Below are 14,731 nucleotides of genomic sequence, written 5' to 3'. Positions count from 1 at the left end.
TGTGCCCCAGTTGAATTCCCTACACATCACCCAGGAGGGGCTACTTCTAGAGATTCCTTCCTCTCTTGGCTTCCCCTGGACCATATCTCCCCTTCCTCTATACTCTCTCCTTGGGAGATCTCATCCACTTGTACATGGTCACTCCTGACCATCCAGCCTCCAGCCATGGTCTCTCCTGAAGTTCAGACCTACTATTCCAACTACCTGCAGGATTTTCCCACCAAAGTGAACTCAGCATGTCATTCAAAGCTGAATTCATTATTTTTCCTTCAAAACCTTTTTCTTGTCTTATTTGTATTTTCTCTTTTCGTTGAATGACCCCACCATAAAGTCATCTTAGTGTCTTTTCTCTTGGCATTCCGTCCCCCAACAACAACACCTAATCAGTCACAAAATCCAACATGTTTATTTCCTAATCATCTCTCTGAAGGTTCCCCTCCTCTATGTCACTCAACCTCGTTATTTTCTACCCGGACCATCGCAAGAGCTTTACAATCGGTCTCCCCAACTCCCGGAGTGATGAGCTCACGACAACACAACCACATCAAAACGCTCTCCTCCTGAGTGCCTCCAAGTGCCCCTTGACACTCCCAAGACACAGACTAGATGTATTAATCAAGCATATAGTGCCATTCTTCAGTCCTCTCGTCACGGTCCTCCCAAACACATCCTTTCAAAGCTCCTGAAATTCCCCCCAAAGGTCACACCGTCGCTCAGTTCTGTGCCCTTGCACACGGAACCTTAATTCTTATTAGTGCTCCCCGTGACACACATAATATGTATACTTCCTACCCCCACGTTACATGGCAAATGACAAAGACTTTCTCCTTGGACCAAGCTCTAGATGGGTGCTTCTGAGCCATTTCTGACTAGGCTTGATCCTTGGGCCTTGTCCTCAAGATCCCAGTTTTAGCTAGAATCTTGCTAAATTAGTTTAGTGACAATCTGCACCCTTGATACGTGATCATCCTCCATGTCTGATCAAAGTTATTCATCCCCCATCCTCCCCCAGGTGATATCAGATCTATCTGACCTGCCCTCAGGAAGAATCCTGTTAGATCAGTTTAGCAAGAATCCATCCCAACCCGTGATGTTCCTCTCAGTAATTTTCCGTCACTGACACGCCCACCCCACCTGCACCCCAAACCTGCTCCTTGGCTGTAAATCCCCAGTTGTTTGTGCTGTATTCAGAACTGGCCCCAGCTCTATGGTGGAGTTCCTTTCCCCCTACTGCAATAACTTCTAAGCAAAAATCTGTCTTTACCCTTTAACTGCTGTCCAGCTCTGGTCTTAATACAAACTCCCTCAGTATTTATCCTTCTGGAGTTAGCTCAAATGCCTCACTACCTTTTGGAGGTCTTCCCCAGGTACCTCCAGGAAAAGTTTCTCTGTGTTTTCCTGGTACCTTGCTCATGTCTCTCCACAAAGGTCACAAACTGGGGACTCAAATTTCTCTTTTTTTCCCCCTTTCTTTAATTTACTACTACTACAATTATAACAGTAAACAATTCATTATTGCCATTTTCACTTATTAGTTGATAGCTCCTAAGAAATAGGAGATATCATATAAAAATCCAGATTTCTAATCTCCCTTGACCAGTTGAAAGATTGCTAACATTGGCCCCACACTTTTGCCTGGCAACTAGTCAGCTGGGGCTAAGAAATGGCCCCCTGCTTTAGGAGGGCCTGCCCACTTGACCTGTTTCCCTTCCGTATCACCTCCTTGGCTCCTACAATTCTAGCTCTATTATAATGATTATTAGTGTTTCCACTACTTGCAAAAATCCCAATTATTTTCAAGGAGGGGAGCTCATGGAAAAAAATGTATATATTTTTTTTTTGTAGAAAAAGTGTATTAAGTCAGTGATGTATAAGGAGACCACAGAGAAAAGTAGCAATAAAATATTTTAACTGTGTGTCATAACCACTATTGGCCTTTCAACTAAAGACACTCTTTAAAAAAGAAACAACTTATTATTGAAAAGTCAAAGTTAAGCGGCATAATGTTTTGATAAGGAGCAAAGTGGGGAAAATTATTAGTAAACAAATGACAACTGTATTTGAGTTTTATTGGTTAACTAATTTAATCTGTTTAAATTAATCACAGCCTGAAGGGTGATTTCCATGTGAAGGAACCACTTGCTTCAGCAAAAGGGGGAAATGTGGAAAGAAGCCTCCACAAACAATCCTACGTCATAATTTCAGTGACCTTAATTGGTGACTAGCTGGGATAGAGTAATATTGGCTTGGTAACTGCCTCCTGGGCGTCTGGGGCCCGAGACTGACATCCCCAGGGAAGGCTGCTAGGAGCTGGGCTCCTCCCCCGCAGCGCTCAGCAAGGGTCTGGGGGTGCTTCAAGCACTGGACACAGGTAGCACTGAAGGATAGGGATCTAGTCAACAACATTTTATCTGCAAACTGGTTAATGTGCCCCAAGCAGGATGGAGTTGACTGTGTATCTTGTATTTAACTTCTCTTTAGACAATAATTTCACAGACTGATAGATTCTAAAAAATTACAAAGTCTCATTCAAAATAATAAATTACACCTTTCCAAAGAGAACTTCCTTATTCTTTGATTCCCAGCAACATTTCCCTCATTCCAGGGTCTTCACATATTCAGCTTTGGGTCCAGACATCAAAGTTCATCTGGCTTGTTGATTTATCTCCACTCTTTGATTTTCAGATCTTCTATTCTGTATGTTTAGAAACTCTTCTCACTCTGGTCCAGTCCTTCTTTCCTCCCTCATCAAAACCTCCCCTCATTCTTTTGAACTCTCTTTGAGGCTTGCTTCCTCCAGGAAGCCTTTTCTGAGTAATACATAAGTCTCTGATAACTTGGTAAGGAGGGCAGCACAGAGAAGTAGGAATCAGGTCCATGAGTACAACCTCTCCTTGCTCGGGCACTAACCACCTTGTGTCCACAGAAAAGCTACTTTAGTTCTTTGGCCCTCAAACTTCTTATCTAAAATACACAGCAAGCAGATGATCCGATTCCTAGGATTACCTCTGACTCACAAACTTCTACCTCGTTTCCTATCAACATTCTCAACTCCAGCTACATTCCTGGTGTTGTACTAGGCTCTGTGAAGCAGGCAGAGAGACACTGTGATTTCTAGACAATGAGAATTCACAATCATTAGCCATAGGAGGTAAGAAGCAGACGCATGACCAGGCACACAGAGCTGAATGTAATGGGGTCATAGAGATATTATGGGAAAATATACTCTAGAGACCATCTACAGGTTAAAAGAGCCATACTCCTACAAACTATTATCCCAAGTGCCTCAGAGACAAGGTGCCTCTACATTTATTTTCTCTAACATCTAGAACAGTGATGTGAATAGCACTGGCGTGGCAGAGGCACTGGAAAGCTGTTGTATGTTCCTCATCATAACTGTGTGAACATGTGTCTCTCAAAACAGAGACCCTGGGAAGGGAAAGAAAATGTCCATTTCGAAGTGAGAGAGTGGCATGGACTTATATACACTACCAAACGTAAAATAGATAGCTAGTGGGAAGCAGCCGCATAGCACAGGGAGATCAGCTCGGTGCTTTGGGACCACCTAGAGGGGTGGGATAAGGAGGGTGGGAGGGAGACGCAAGAGGGAGGGGATATGGGGATATGTCTGTACGTATCGCTGATTCACTTTGTTATATACACCAGAAACTAACACAACGTTGTAAAGCAATTATACTCCAATAAAGACTTAAAAAAAAAAAAAAAAAGAAAATGTCCATTTACCAGCACCTTCTGAGGTCTCCATGCTCTCCCCTGTTGCTTTCAGTTTTACTTCCCACGCTTCTTCTACCTGCTCCTCCTCCAAGCATCCAGCCACAGGAGAATATTCATTGCCACCTGCCCCTATTTTGTGTTTCTACTTCCAGGCTCTTATTCATCCCACTCCTGTTACTTCACCCCTGGACGCCCCTCCCCATTTAAGTTTATTAAAGGGTCCTGACTGAATGCTATTCTCTCTACACAGACTTTTAGAAACATTCTAGCATAAAGGACGTCTCTAGCATTTACTTGTGTACACGATCACTCTGCATATTACATTGGGACTTGAAAAAAAATACCACATACGCTTCTTATCTCTTCAGCTTGGTTGTGCATTCCCAGAGAATACTGTCACACGTCTGCCTGTGCCTCACAGAACCTAGTACAGTGCCTTGCACGTAGCAAGTGCTTAACCATGTTCATTGGTTGCAAAATCCTTCAAGAGCTCAATTGCCGCCTATGGTGGAAACGTGAAGGATAATGGTTGTTCACACATCACGACAATTCAGTAGAATGTATGATAAGAATGTTTGAAAGACAATGCAGCATCATCTCCATGGGCTGCCTTCTGTTGGCAGCTCAAACCTACCTGACTGGTATCTATGGGGCACGGAATGAAAGAAGCTTGGGAGAGGAACTGGGTGGTACCCAGCAGATCTCGAACACCTTCAGCATCACGTTTATACTCTTTGACGGGCTCCAATCTCATCTTTTCTTTTGGAAGTAAGGCTTCGTAGCAAGGGGCATAGCCAGAGGGAGGCAGGAACTTAAATTCTCCGTGACGTCCCCCCATCAGGAAACGTACTCTGTTATTTGGAGAGACCAGGAAGAGAGAGGTTAAAAAATATATATGCCAGCCCAAATAAGTGAAAGTTAAAGATCAGCTCTCCCCACCCAAATTATTTTTTGGGGAAGTGAAAGATTTCAGATTCATCACAGCAAACACTCTAAAGTGTGCAACAGAGCAGTGGAGAGAAAGCTGACTGTCAACTCACAGGGCCCGTGATTCTCAGTTGACCCTGTCAGCTAAGTTCTTAAAAATGAACTTATACTTTAAAACCACTAGATTTTAAAAGTCAAGTTCATCCTTACTCTAGTAGGGGAATCATTACTGTAGATATTATGAGTACAGTTTGAAAAGAGTAACAGTGATAACGATGATGACGTTATTTTCTGAAAAGATCACATTCGAACTACAGCATGAGAACTTCAAGTATTTTTACTTGAGAGCGCTTACTCACACAATGATGAAAGAAAACATGATATAAATATTTGGGGAAAATAGGACATTCCCATGTTAGGGTGCAGGTGAAAGATCAAGTAACACGAGAGTATTAAACAGAAATGGTACACATGCCAAGAGGCATTAATAGAAATGATAACACTGAAGAGGCTGCAGTTCCGCAAAGTAGCCATATGAGGGCGACTGTGAGGAAGCATCAGCAGGTGGTTACAGCCATGGGGGTGCCAAATAGGCGTCAAGTGTTTGCTCACTAGGGTCCCAGTGCCTTCTCAGGGGCACCACCGCCTTGCTGCCATCCAGGCCTCATGCTCTGGCCCACTCCAGCAGTGCCCACAGGGGCCTCCCAAGGAAGAGGGAAGGATCCTTGGGGGGCCACAGTCATGGCAGGCACTAATTACCAATAAACTGAAGTCTTTCAATATTTTAATTCAGCATTCTGGCTGAATTTCAGCCCCATATATATGATTAAGTTAGGGTTAGGGTTAGAGCCCATAGATTCTCTGCAGGAAGAGGGTGAAAGTGAGGGTCATAGGCTCTTAAGTTTGGGACTAGAAATATAGCTTTTGCAGATCAACTGCAACTATATTAAATTGATGAGAAAATATGACTGCAATTTTAAATAATTAAGACATGGCAAGATACACAGCCCTGCAGGATCAACAATAATTTTACATAGGAAAAAATCCATCCATACACATAGCAGCTACACGTATTCACTCCCTCCAAGTTGTATTCGAGCCCATACGACTTGCACTGTTCTCCATACTGGGGATTCAGCAATGAACAAAGAATACCCTGTCCCTGGTGTCACAGAGCAGGCATCCAATGAAACAAATAGGATAATTACTGATTGGGAGACATCTGATGAGGGAATAAAGAGGGAGACTGAAACAACTCGGGGAAGGAGGAGGGTCCTAGATTGGAGGCTAGAAAGGCTTCTCCAAGGGGGAGATATTTTTATTAACCCCGAGGAAAAAGGAGGAGCCAATGAGTTCAAAATCTGGAGGAAGAGCATTCCAGGCAGAGGAACAACACGTGCAAAGGCCCTGAGGTAGGGAAGTGCTTGCGTGGAGGGCAGCGTGAGTGAGAACACGCAGAGCCCAAGGGGCTAAGAGATGAGGTGGCAGGGGGCAGGGCTAGATCAGGCAAGGTCTCTGAGCTGGGATTTTCTTCCCGGTGAGCAGCTTCTGAGGGATCTTAAGGAGAAAGAAGTACAGGATTCTTCTAGCTGCTCTATGTAGGAGGCACCTGACACCAATCTAGTCCCAGTGAGACATGAGGGGGGGTTGGACCAAGGTGATGAAGGCCAAGCCGGAAAGCAGCAGTTAGATCCCAGTTTTGTTAGGAACTGGTGATGGAGTGAGCCTGTGTGTGTGGAGGGGGGTGAGGTATATGTGGGAAAGGTTATGATCTAGCAAAGCTCTAACAACACCACTCTCCACTAGATCTCACGTCCTTTAACTGGAATATTCTGGTGGGGCAGCCTTGCAAGAGAGTCTCAGTGTTGGCTGAGTAACTGTGACTGTGTGTAGCCTAATGATAAAACTGGAAAATGAAAATCTCTCTGAGTAAAAGACATTTAGGATTTTTCCCCCCTTCCCAATATAAACAAAACCTTTATCCAAACAGCATTTTATAAAATGCTGTTTTAAAATTAATTACAGAAATCATATGAAGCCTCCCACTTTCCCATTTTAAAGTAGTAAGCAACAACGATATAGAATTAGAACCACAAGTGTCCCTTGTGAATGTTCCTATGTTAAATGTTATATAACAGGGCACGATCTATGTGTATTAAGACTATGAACAATGATATAAGAACCAAATTGAGTCATTAGCCTGCAATGTTACTAATTTAGTAAAACTTCAGGAAATAATGACTAAGACTTAAAATTTCTTGAGCACTTTTCCAAAATTCAATTGCAACATGACAGATTGTGTTACTGACATGTTGAAACTATGGGGTAAAACTAAATTGTTTGGAACAAAGAATTTGTGTGGGAAGTTTTCTGCTTTGCCCTTCTCACTGAGCATCCTTCCTGTGAAGCGCTGAAGCTTCCTGGGAGCTCGTACAGCAACTGTATTCTTTGTTACTCACTAGCGTACGGATTCCAAGGCCAAGCGAATGATCTCTTACGAGGACGTCTAGATGGATTTAATTATTCGTAAGCTCTCTCGCCAGTTCCGTTTCGTTTTAACACTTCTCTTACGCTTTAAAATCTGCTGTTGTCTTCCGGATAGATAACAAATCGAGAAAGGTGGGAAGCCGGTGTGGCACTTAGGGAAAACAGTGCTGCTTTTATATTCAGTTATTAAAAGGAGAATGCTAATCTGGTTTTACAGCTTAATCTTATCACCTCGAATGGCCACAAAGACCGTAAAATGAAAAATTAACGTAGCCAGAAATCAGCGTTTACTGCTTACTGAAGCATTCGTCTTCCAACGCCATTATGCTGTGCTTCAGTGGGCAGAAGGAATGGTTCTGGGTAGCTTCCCAAGTCCTGCCAGACAAGAGCCCTGCTCCCCAGCAGGCGGGACTGGATGGGAGCCGGTGTGGGCACACCCGCCATCTGTGGATCCTTCCCTCGCTGCCCAGAGTCTGCGGGAAGGGCTCCAGCAAACCACCACCAATATTGGTGGTCCTCATGAACTCTCTCTGGGACCCCAGATTGTCCAGGTCAAAGGAAATAATGGGGATAAACTACAGGTTTAAAGGAAACACTCAAAAGAAAGAAATAAAATACCTGAAGCCCACTTTAATTATTTGAGGATATTAAAACGGGATCTCCTCTGTCTCCATTTTCGCAGAGGTCCCAAAGGCAACTAATTCAGAGGATGCCAATATTTTCTCATCCTGAAGTGAAGTGCTGGACCAACTATGAGGGTCCATCAAAAAACTGTGAAACCTTTTCAGCTTTAGCCCACCCCATACCTCCACACTGATAGGAAAGGTAAAGAATTCATTTGGAGAAAACCATCAGGGAGAAAGGAGTGGGAGTTCTTGCCCATCAGGAGGCAAATGAGGGCTGTAAGGAACTACTCAGAAGTTTGTGAGTACCCCCTGGATGTAGTGAGGGTCATATCTGCCTAGTGATAGTGAAGAGCAGAGGGGGAAATGAGCCAGCTGCCAGCCATCAGAAAGAAATTCTGGCCGGAAAGGCAAATGACTGAGCAGAGATCAGAAACCCAGGAGCTGGGGGAGGTAGGAGGCCCATGCAAGCTGGAGGGGGAGGGGAGGGGGGAGGTCTGGGGTCAGCCAGAAGGGAGCAGCCAGCACAGGTGGTAAAGCCAAGTCAAGGGAACTGAAGTTGGGACGCTTCCAGCCTGGTGCTCTCCAAGAAAGCTACAAAAGAGCCTCAGTAGAGAAAGAAGCAGCAATTGTGCAACCACTACAAAAGTCCTGATGCCACAAGGCAGCTGCACCAACTCCATCAGATGTCCCCATCCCCCAGTCATCTTGGGTCTGGGCTGGACCCTAGACCCTGGGGGGCACGAGAAAGGAGCCAGCTAACTGAAGAGGAGCCCGACCTCAAACTGCAGCGGGAGTGGGGTTGGGCTCAAATATTAACTGGATACGAATCTGGAGTTTTTATACTACTCAGAAGATGGAATTTTTTTTTTAAAGTATTGGCAAGATGGTTCCTGGCCTTAAAAGAAGTAATGAAGCCTATAGAACTGGCCCAAGAACTTCTCCAGGAGTCCAGAGCATGGATTTGAAGGGGTGGAAAGAGAACCAACAAAAGTTACACCTATCTAGTCTACTTCTTCTGATAAATCTGATTTCTGACACTTACAGTTTATCTTTTAAATCCTTTGAAATTTAAAAGATTTAAATTTCCAATTAGAATATAAACCTCTCTTCTCTAAGTATATTCTTCCCTGCTCCTTGGGTTCCACTGAATCTCTCAGCATCGCAAAAAATGTTAAATTGCAAATAAAAAGATAATTTAAGAACGGAGCTCATTAAAATCAGTTCTTCTTTACCCTCCAATTTTTCTCTACATTAATAGATTTAAAAAATCAATTTCATTAATCAATTTAATCTCTTCCACTAAAGCACATGTATCAACTTCTGGGGTTCTTCCTATAACTCAGACATGCCATCAGCTCTCCAAGGTTTTTTTTCTTCCTAAAGTGATTACAGTCAGTGACTGTGTCCTTAGATTTCTCCACTTTAGAGATGAGTAATGGCTTCAGTAATAGCCGCCTGGGAGTAGTGAAGTTTGAGGATGTGTAGAGGAATTTTTTATTGACTAATTTTAAAAAAACAGAGAAAATTGCATTGAAAAATCCCCACTGGCATTTCCAATTTCATCTTTTAAGATTTGTGCATTTTTGTTTGCCAGTTTGCAGAAGAGATGAGAATACCTATCGCAAATCCCCAAGTTTGAAAGACTGATCCATGAAAAAAAATAGAGTAAAAATCAAGACAAACCTTTGCTATGCTCAAAAAGGATGTCTAGGTTTCCTTATTCATAGCGTACTAGCAAACTGTGAAATCATTTTAGTCTTACTAGATGTCCCATTATTCTTATTGAATCCCTCCTAGGAGTTGGGATAGTGTTCCAAAGAAGAAAAAGATACAGGCTGTGGTTAGCAGGAGAAAGAATTAGTGAGCTTCTGCTGACCTAACTTCAACTCATAAGTCATGATTCATAATTGCATCTTTAGTCCATATCGCTAAGACGGGAGAACAATTTGAGTTATGTATGCTCTCACATTCATATTTCTTTCTGGCCAGCGTTTGATGAAAGCCCAGGGCAATCCAGCCAGCGCTCATCATGTTCTCTGCAAAAGTATATTTATCTCAGTAATAATTTCCACAGCACTGACCACAGCAAGCTGGAAATAGCTAAGCTACTGGTTACCTGAATTTTAGCCAAGCCTGGTGGATACCAACAGAAAACAAACAGCAACCACAAATACCAACCATCTTTGGTTAGTGTTGCTTTTATAAACGAGAACGGGCTGGTAAAAGAGTTACATGAGAAGATTAAGTAGATCTACGGGGAATTTAACCATAGCTATAAAATATATTCTACTACAGTGACTAACTCATCAATTTTCTGCAAAACTAAAAGTAGCTCTCAAATTTCACTACACACTGTGGCTTCTGTGGAATGTGCTCCGTGTGGCCCGTGCCATCATACCGCTTGGCAGGGTGAGATTACCTTTTAATAAGAGCTTCCTGGTATTTAAGTAATTCAACCTTTTGGGTGGGCTCCAAGGTACACATGCCTTATCCCAAATTCTGTCCCAGAATGAATGGGGTTGTTACACTGGGGGCCTGTTACACTCCACAAACAAACCACAGTGAGAAGGAAACTAAGGAGGCACATTCATAATAGTTAGAAAAGAGAGCACATATTGATTTGTGGATTTTATTAGTAATTACTCAGGCTGCTTTTGACTTCACTGTGGGTAAATCAAATTGAAAAAGATTTTGCCCTCCAATGACTGCTGGCAAGGACAGCCTCATCAGGTATTAGTAACAACATAGTTTGTATTTATAAAAATAATTGTGGGGTCACAAATTCAAGACAATGACCTCGGTAAAGACCAAGGAGGAAAATGGGGCCGTAGGAGAGAAATCTAATTTAGAGGCCTCACAGAAGTTGAAAGTAAATATGAGAAACAATTCTCAATGTTTGTATGATGTGAGAAGAATCTCCTTCTAGATAGGAATAACCTTGTGCCTTGCTGGGAGGGACACTATGAAACTAGGCAAGTACTCTACTATATTGGGTGAAAACAATAATTTCTTTTCAATTTTGTTATTAAACACATTTATTTTCAATAAGGTACTTTAACTTGGATTAATATCTTGTTTTCTCTTTCTAGCTTTTTGTGCAACTGAACTAAAGTAGCACAGAGAGGAAGTGCTGGGTTTCAGCACCAAATCATACTTTACCAATTGACGTAAGAGTAAGTACTGGTATATTGATCTCATTTGCTCATAAGTGAAAATAAAAGAATTGGCTACTCCAACACAGGACCAGCACTGACCCTGAGCAAGGACTTCGTGTGACGGGCTGGATGTATTTCAGTAAAATGTATTTCCCAAGTATGCAACCAACTGTGATTCCATCTCTCCTCAGACCATATCAGGTTCTGAGAACCAAAGACAGGAATATGACACAGGGTATTTTCCTGATAGAAAGGAGGCTTAAGAGACATCAAGTCCCCTGATACAAGTTTTCAGCTTACCCTCATTCAACTGCTACGAGCAAGAGGTTCTTATGTCTAAGCTGTTAACTTTTCAAGTCAACGCATCTGGACCCCTAGTTCTTAAATCCTCTCAGCAGTTGTGCCTTCTAAATGGGTTAAACGTCTCATCGTTCTTATCCTGGAACTCTGCTTCTTTTCTCCTGTGCACTGGAAGGATGCATGATCTGCTGACCTGGACACAAGATACTAGAAACGTCTTCTACATATGAATACCTTTGAGCCCCCTATCTCTTCCCCTGCTAGCCACAATCTTTGCAAAGAGAAGATTTCAAAAAATCCCCAACAACAAAAATCATATCACACTCAAAATTTCCTATCTCTCTGACCTGAGGAGGAGCGAGTGGATGAGTTAATGATTAAAAGTCATGCAACGTCTGAGATCGGATATACTGTTTGCTAAACACAGAATATGCAGAGAAGTCCACTAGCCAGCAGACTGGCAAAGACCTCTTCTCCGGAGATTTGACTTCTAGCTAAGCACTTCTCTCAGACGAGATGCTTGGGAAGTAGGTGAGCTTTCTTTGAAAATTAGTGAAACCCAGTGAGAAGGATATGGTCAAAACAAAGAAAAAAGGGAAGGGCACTGATGCTGGGTGACCAAGGCCGTTAACTACCCAGGCAAATGCAGTCCTGAGAACTGACTGCTCAGTGACCTTGCTTCTCCAGAGAAGGCACTGAGCCAACAGGTGGATGATCCAAATGCTATTATGCTGGATTTAGATTTCTGCTCATTCTCTTTACTCCCGGGGAATAGGGTGGGCAAGATGCACAATGAGGCTTCTGCTGGTTTTCCCCGATTGCCAGAAGGTCTTTGTTCCAATCAGTTTTCTTTGTGTTTACAGTGCCTCTGTCTTTCAATACCACTTCTTGTTTTCTACATGCTCCCTATGGATAGCAATAGGAACGATACATTCTATCGCACTTCAAAAGGGCGAACTGGGGTGAAATTCTCATGGAAATATTCTCAGCACAGAGAAACACAGGTAAAGGACGCTCAGCTCTTTAGAATATAGTTCCTAAGGCTGATGTTAGAGTCTCTGGCTTAACCTGTGATGGGCATATTTACAACCTTAGTAAGGTTTTACTATAGTGGTTCTCCATTTGTTACAAGAACGTCAAACAATGAAAATGCTTAATTTCAATATATTATATCCATCTACATGGGTATGTTTATAAATATGTCTATATTTGTACATGTGTAGGGATGTGTATACTGTGTTGCTATGTATGTTTGCAAACATACATTACAGGCGTACCTTGGCGATATTGTGACTTTGGTTCCAGACACCACATAAAGCAAGTATCACAATAAAGTGAGTCACATGAATACGCTGGTTTCCCAGTGCATATAAAAGCTGTGTTTACACTATACCATTGTCTGTTAAGTGCACAATAGCATTCTGTCTAAAAAAAAATGTACATATATTAATTAAAAAATAATGCTGTTAGAAAAATGGTGTCAATAGACTTGCTCAATGCAGGCTTGCCACAAAGCTACAATTTGTAAAACTTGCAATAAAGCGAAGCACAATAAAACGAGGTACACCTGTACTGTATACCAGCGGTCCCCAACTTTTTTGGCACCAGGGACTGGTTATGCGGAAGGCAATTTTTCTATGGACAGGGGTTGGGGAGGGATGGTAACACGAGCACTGGGGAGCAGAAGATGAAGCTTTGCTGCCCACCGCTCACCTCCTGCTGTGTGGCCCACTTCCTAACAGGGGGTTGGGAAACCCTGCTGTATAGTATGTATGTTTACATATCTGTGTCAAATTCCAAAAGTTGAATATCATATCCAAAGGATAATTCTTTATTCCTAAAGAGTCTATTTAATTGAGACAGAATGAAAGTTGTACCCTTTTTTGGAAAATATATGAATATGCCTTGATTTATCTGTCTTCCGGAGGTACTGAGACCTATCACAGTGGTACCACTCTGGACGTCCCATCAGTTGGATACTAGAAGCTCTCAGATGGATTTTTTGTGGTCCCAGCTTTAAGTGTCTGCTCTCCACAACTCTCCTCTTTTCATGGCCCTTTCCAATGGAAACCAGCGTCATTCTAACTGTATTGACTCTAGTCTCCCACTCAATCACTTACGATCTCCTTAACAAGCAGGTATCAAGAATGGCTAAGAAAATTTTGCGACAAAAGAGTTATAATGAGGTCTTGCCTTACAAATGTTAAAATGTATTGTCAGACTAAAATAATTAATACAGCATCCAACTGATACAGGAAAGGGGCAACAAATACATGGAGGCTAAACAATACACTACTTAATAACCATGGGATCACTGAAGAAGTCAAAGAGGAAATCAAAAAATACCTAGAAAAAAATGACAATGAAGACAAGACGACCCAAAACCTATGGGATGCAGCAAAAGCAGTTCTAAGAGGGAAGTTTATAGCAATACTATTCTACCTCAAGAAACAAGAAAAATCTCAAATAAACAACCTACCCTTACACCTAAAGCAATTCGAGAAAGAAGAACAATAAAACCCCAAAGTTAGCAGCAGGAAAGAAATCATAAAGATCAGAAATAAATGAAAAAGAAATGAAGGAAACAGTAGAAAAGATCAATAAAACTAAAAGCTGATTCTTTGAGAAGATAAACAAAACTGATAAACCATTAGCCAGACTCATCAAGAAAAAAAGGGAGAAGACTCAAATCATTAGAATTAGAAATGAAAAAGAAGTAACAACTGACACTGCAGAAATACAAAGGATCATGAGAGATTACTGCAAGCAAGTATATGCCAATAAAACAGACAACTGGGAAGAAATGAACACATTCTTAGAAAAGCACAACCTTCTGAGACTGAACCAGGAAGAAATAGAAAATATAAACAGACCAATCACGAGCACTGACATTGAGACAGTGATTAAAAATCTTCCAAAAATCAAAAGCCCAGGACCATAAGGCTTCACAGGTGAATTCTATCAAAAATTTAGAGAAGAGCTAACACCTATCCTTCTCAAACTCTTCCAAAATATAGCAGAGGGGGGAACACTCCCAAACTCATTCTACGAGGCCACCATCACCCTGATACCAAAACCAGAAAAAAGTGTCACAAAGAAAGAAAACTACAGGCCAGTATCACTGATGAACATAGATGCAAAAATCCTCAACAAAATACTAACAAACAGAATCCAACAGCACATTAAAAAGATCATACACCATGATCAAGTGGGGTTTAGCCCAGGAAAGCAAGGATTCTTCAATATACGCAAATCAATCAATGTGATACACCATATTAACAAATTGAAGGAGGAAAACCATATGATCATCTCAATAGATGCAGGAAAAGCTTTTGACAAAATTCAATGCCCATTTATGATAAAAACCCTCCAGAAAGTAGGCATAGAGGGAACTTACCTCAACATAATAAAGGCCATATATGACAAACCCACAGCCAACATCATTCTCAATGGTGAAAAACTGAAACCATTTCCACTAAGATCAGGAACAAGATAGGGTTG

The 14,731-nt window shown here is 41.9% G+C and overlaps 1 protein-coding gene across 1 annotated transcript in view; it reads right to left on the bottom strand.

The window, feature by feature from the left end:
* The window catches only part of RYR3 (ryanodine receptor 3), a 399,907-nt gene that overhangs the window by 223,150 nt on the left and 162,026 nt on the right, over positions 1-14,731 (bottom strand). Inside the window, exon 29 of the mRNA XM_032621721.1 lies at positions 4,370-4,586. Within this exon, the coding sequence (XP_032477612.1) occupies positions 4,370-4,586 (217 nt within the window). The remainder of the gene's footprint in view (positions 1-4,369; positions 4,587-14,731) is intronic.

The sequence above is a fragment of the Phocoena sinus genome, chromosome 2 (genome assembly GCF_008692025.1).
Source record: "Phocoena sinus isolate mPhoSin1 chromosome 2, mPhoSin1.pri, whole genome shotgun sequence".
In the NCBI taxonomy this organism is placed as follows: Eukaryota; Metazoa; Chordata; class Mammalia; order Artiodactyla; family Phocoenidae; genus Phocoena; species Phocoena sinus.
The sequence above is the reverse complement of the archived record's forward strand: the minus strand, read 5'-3'. Positions and strand labels throughout refer to the sequence as shown.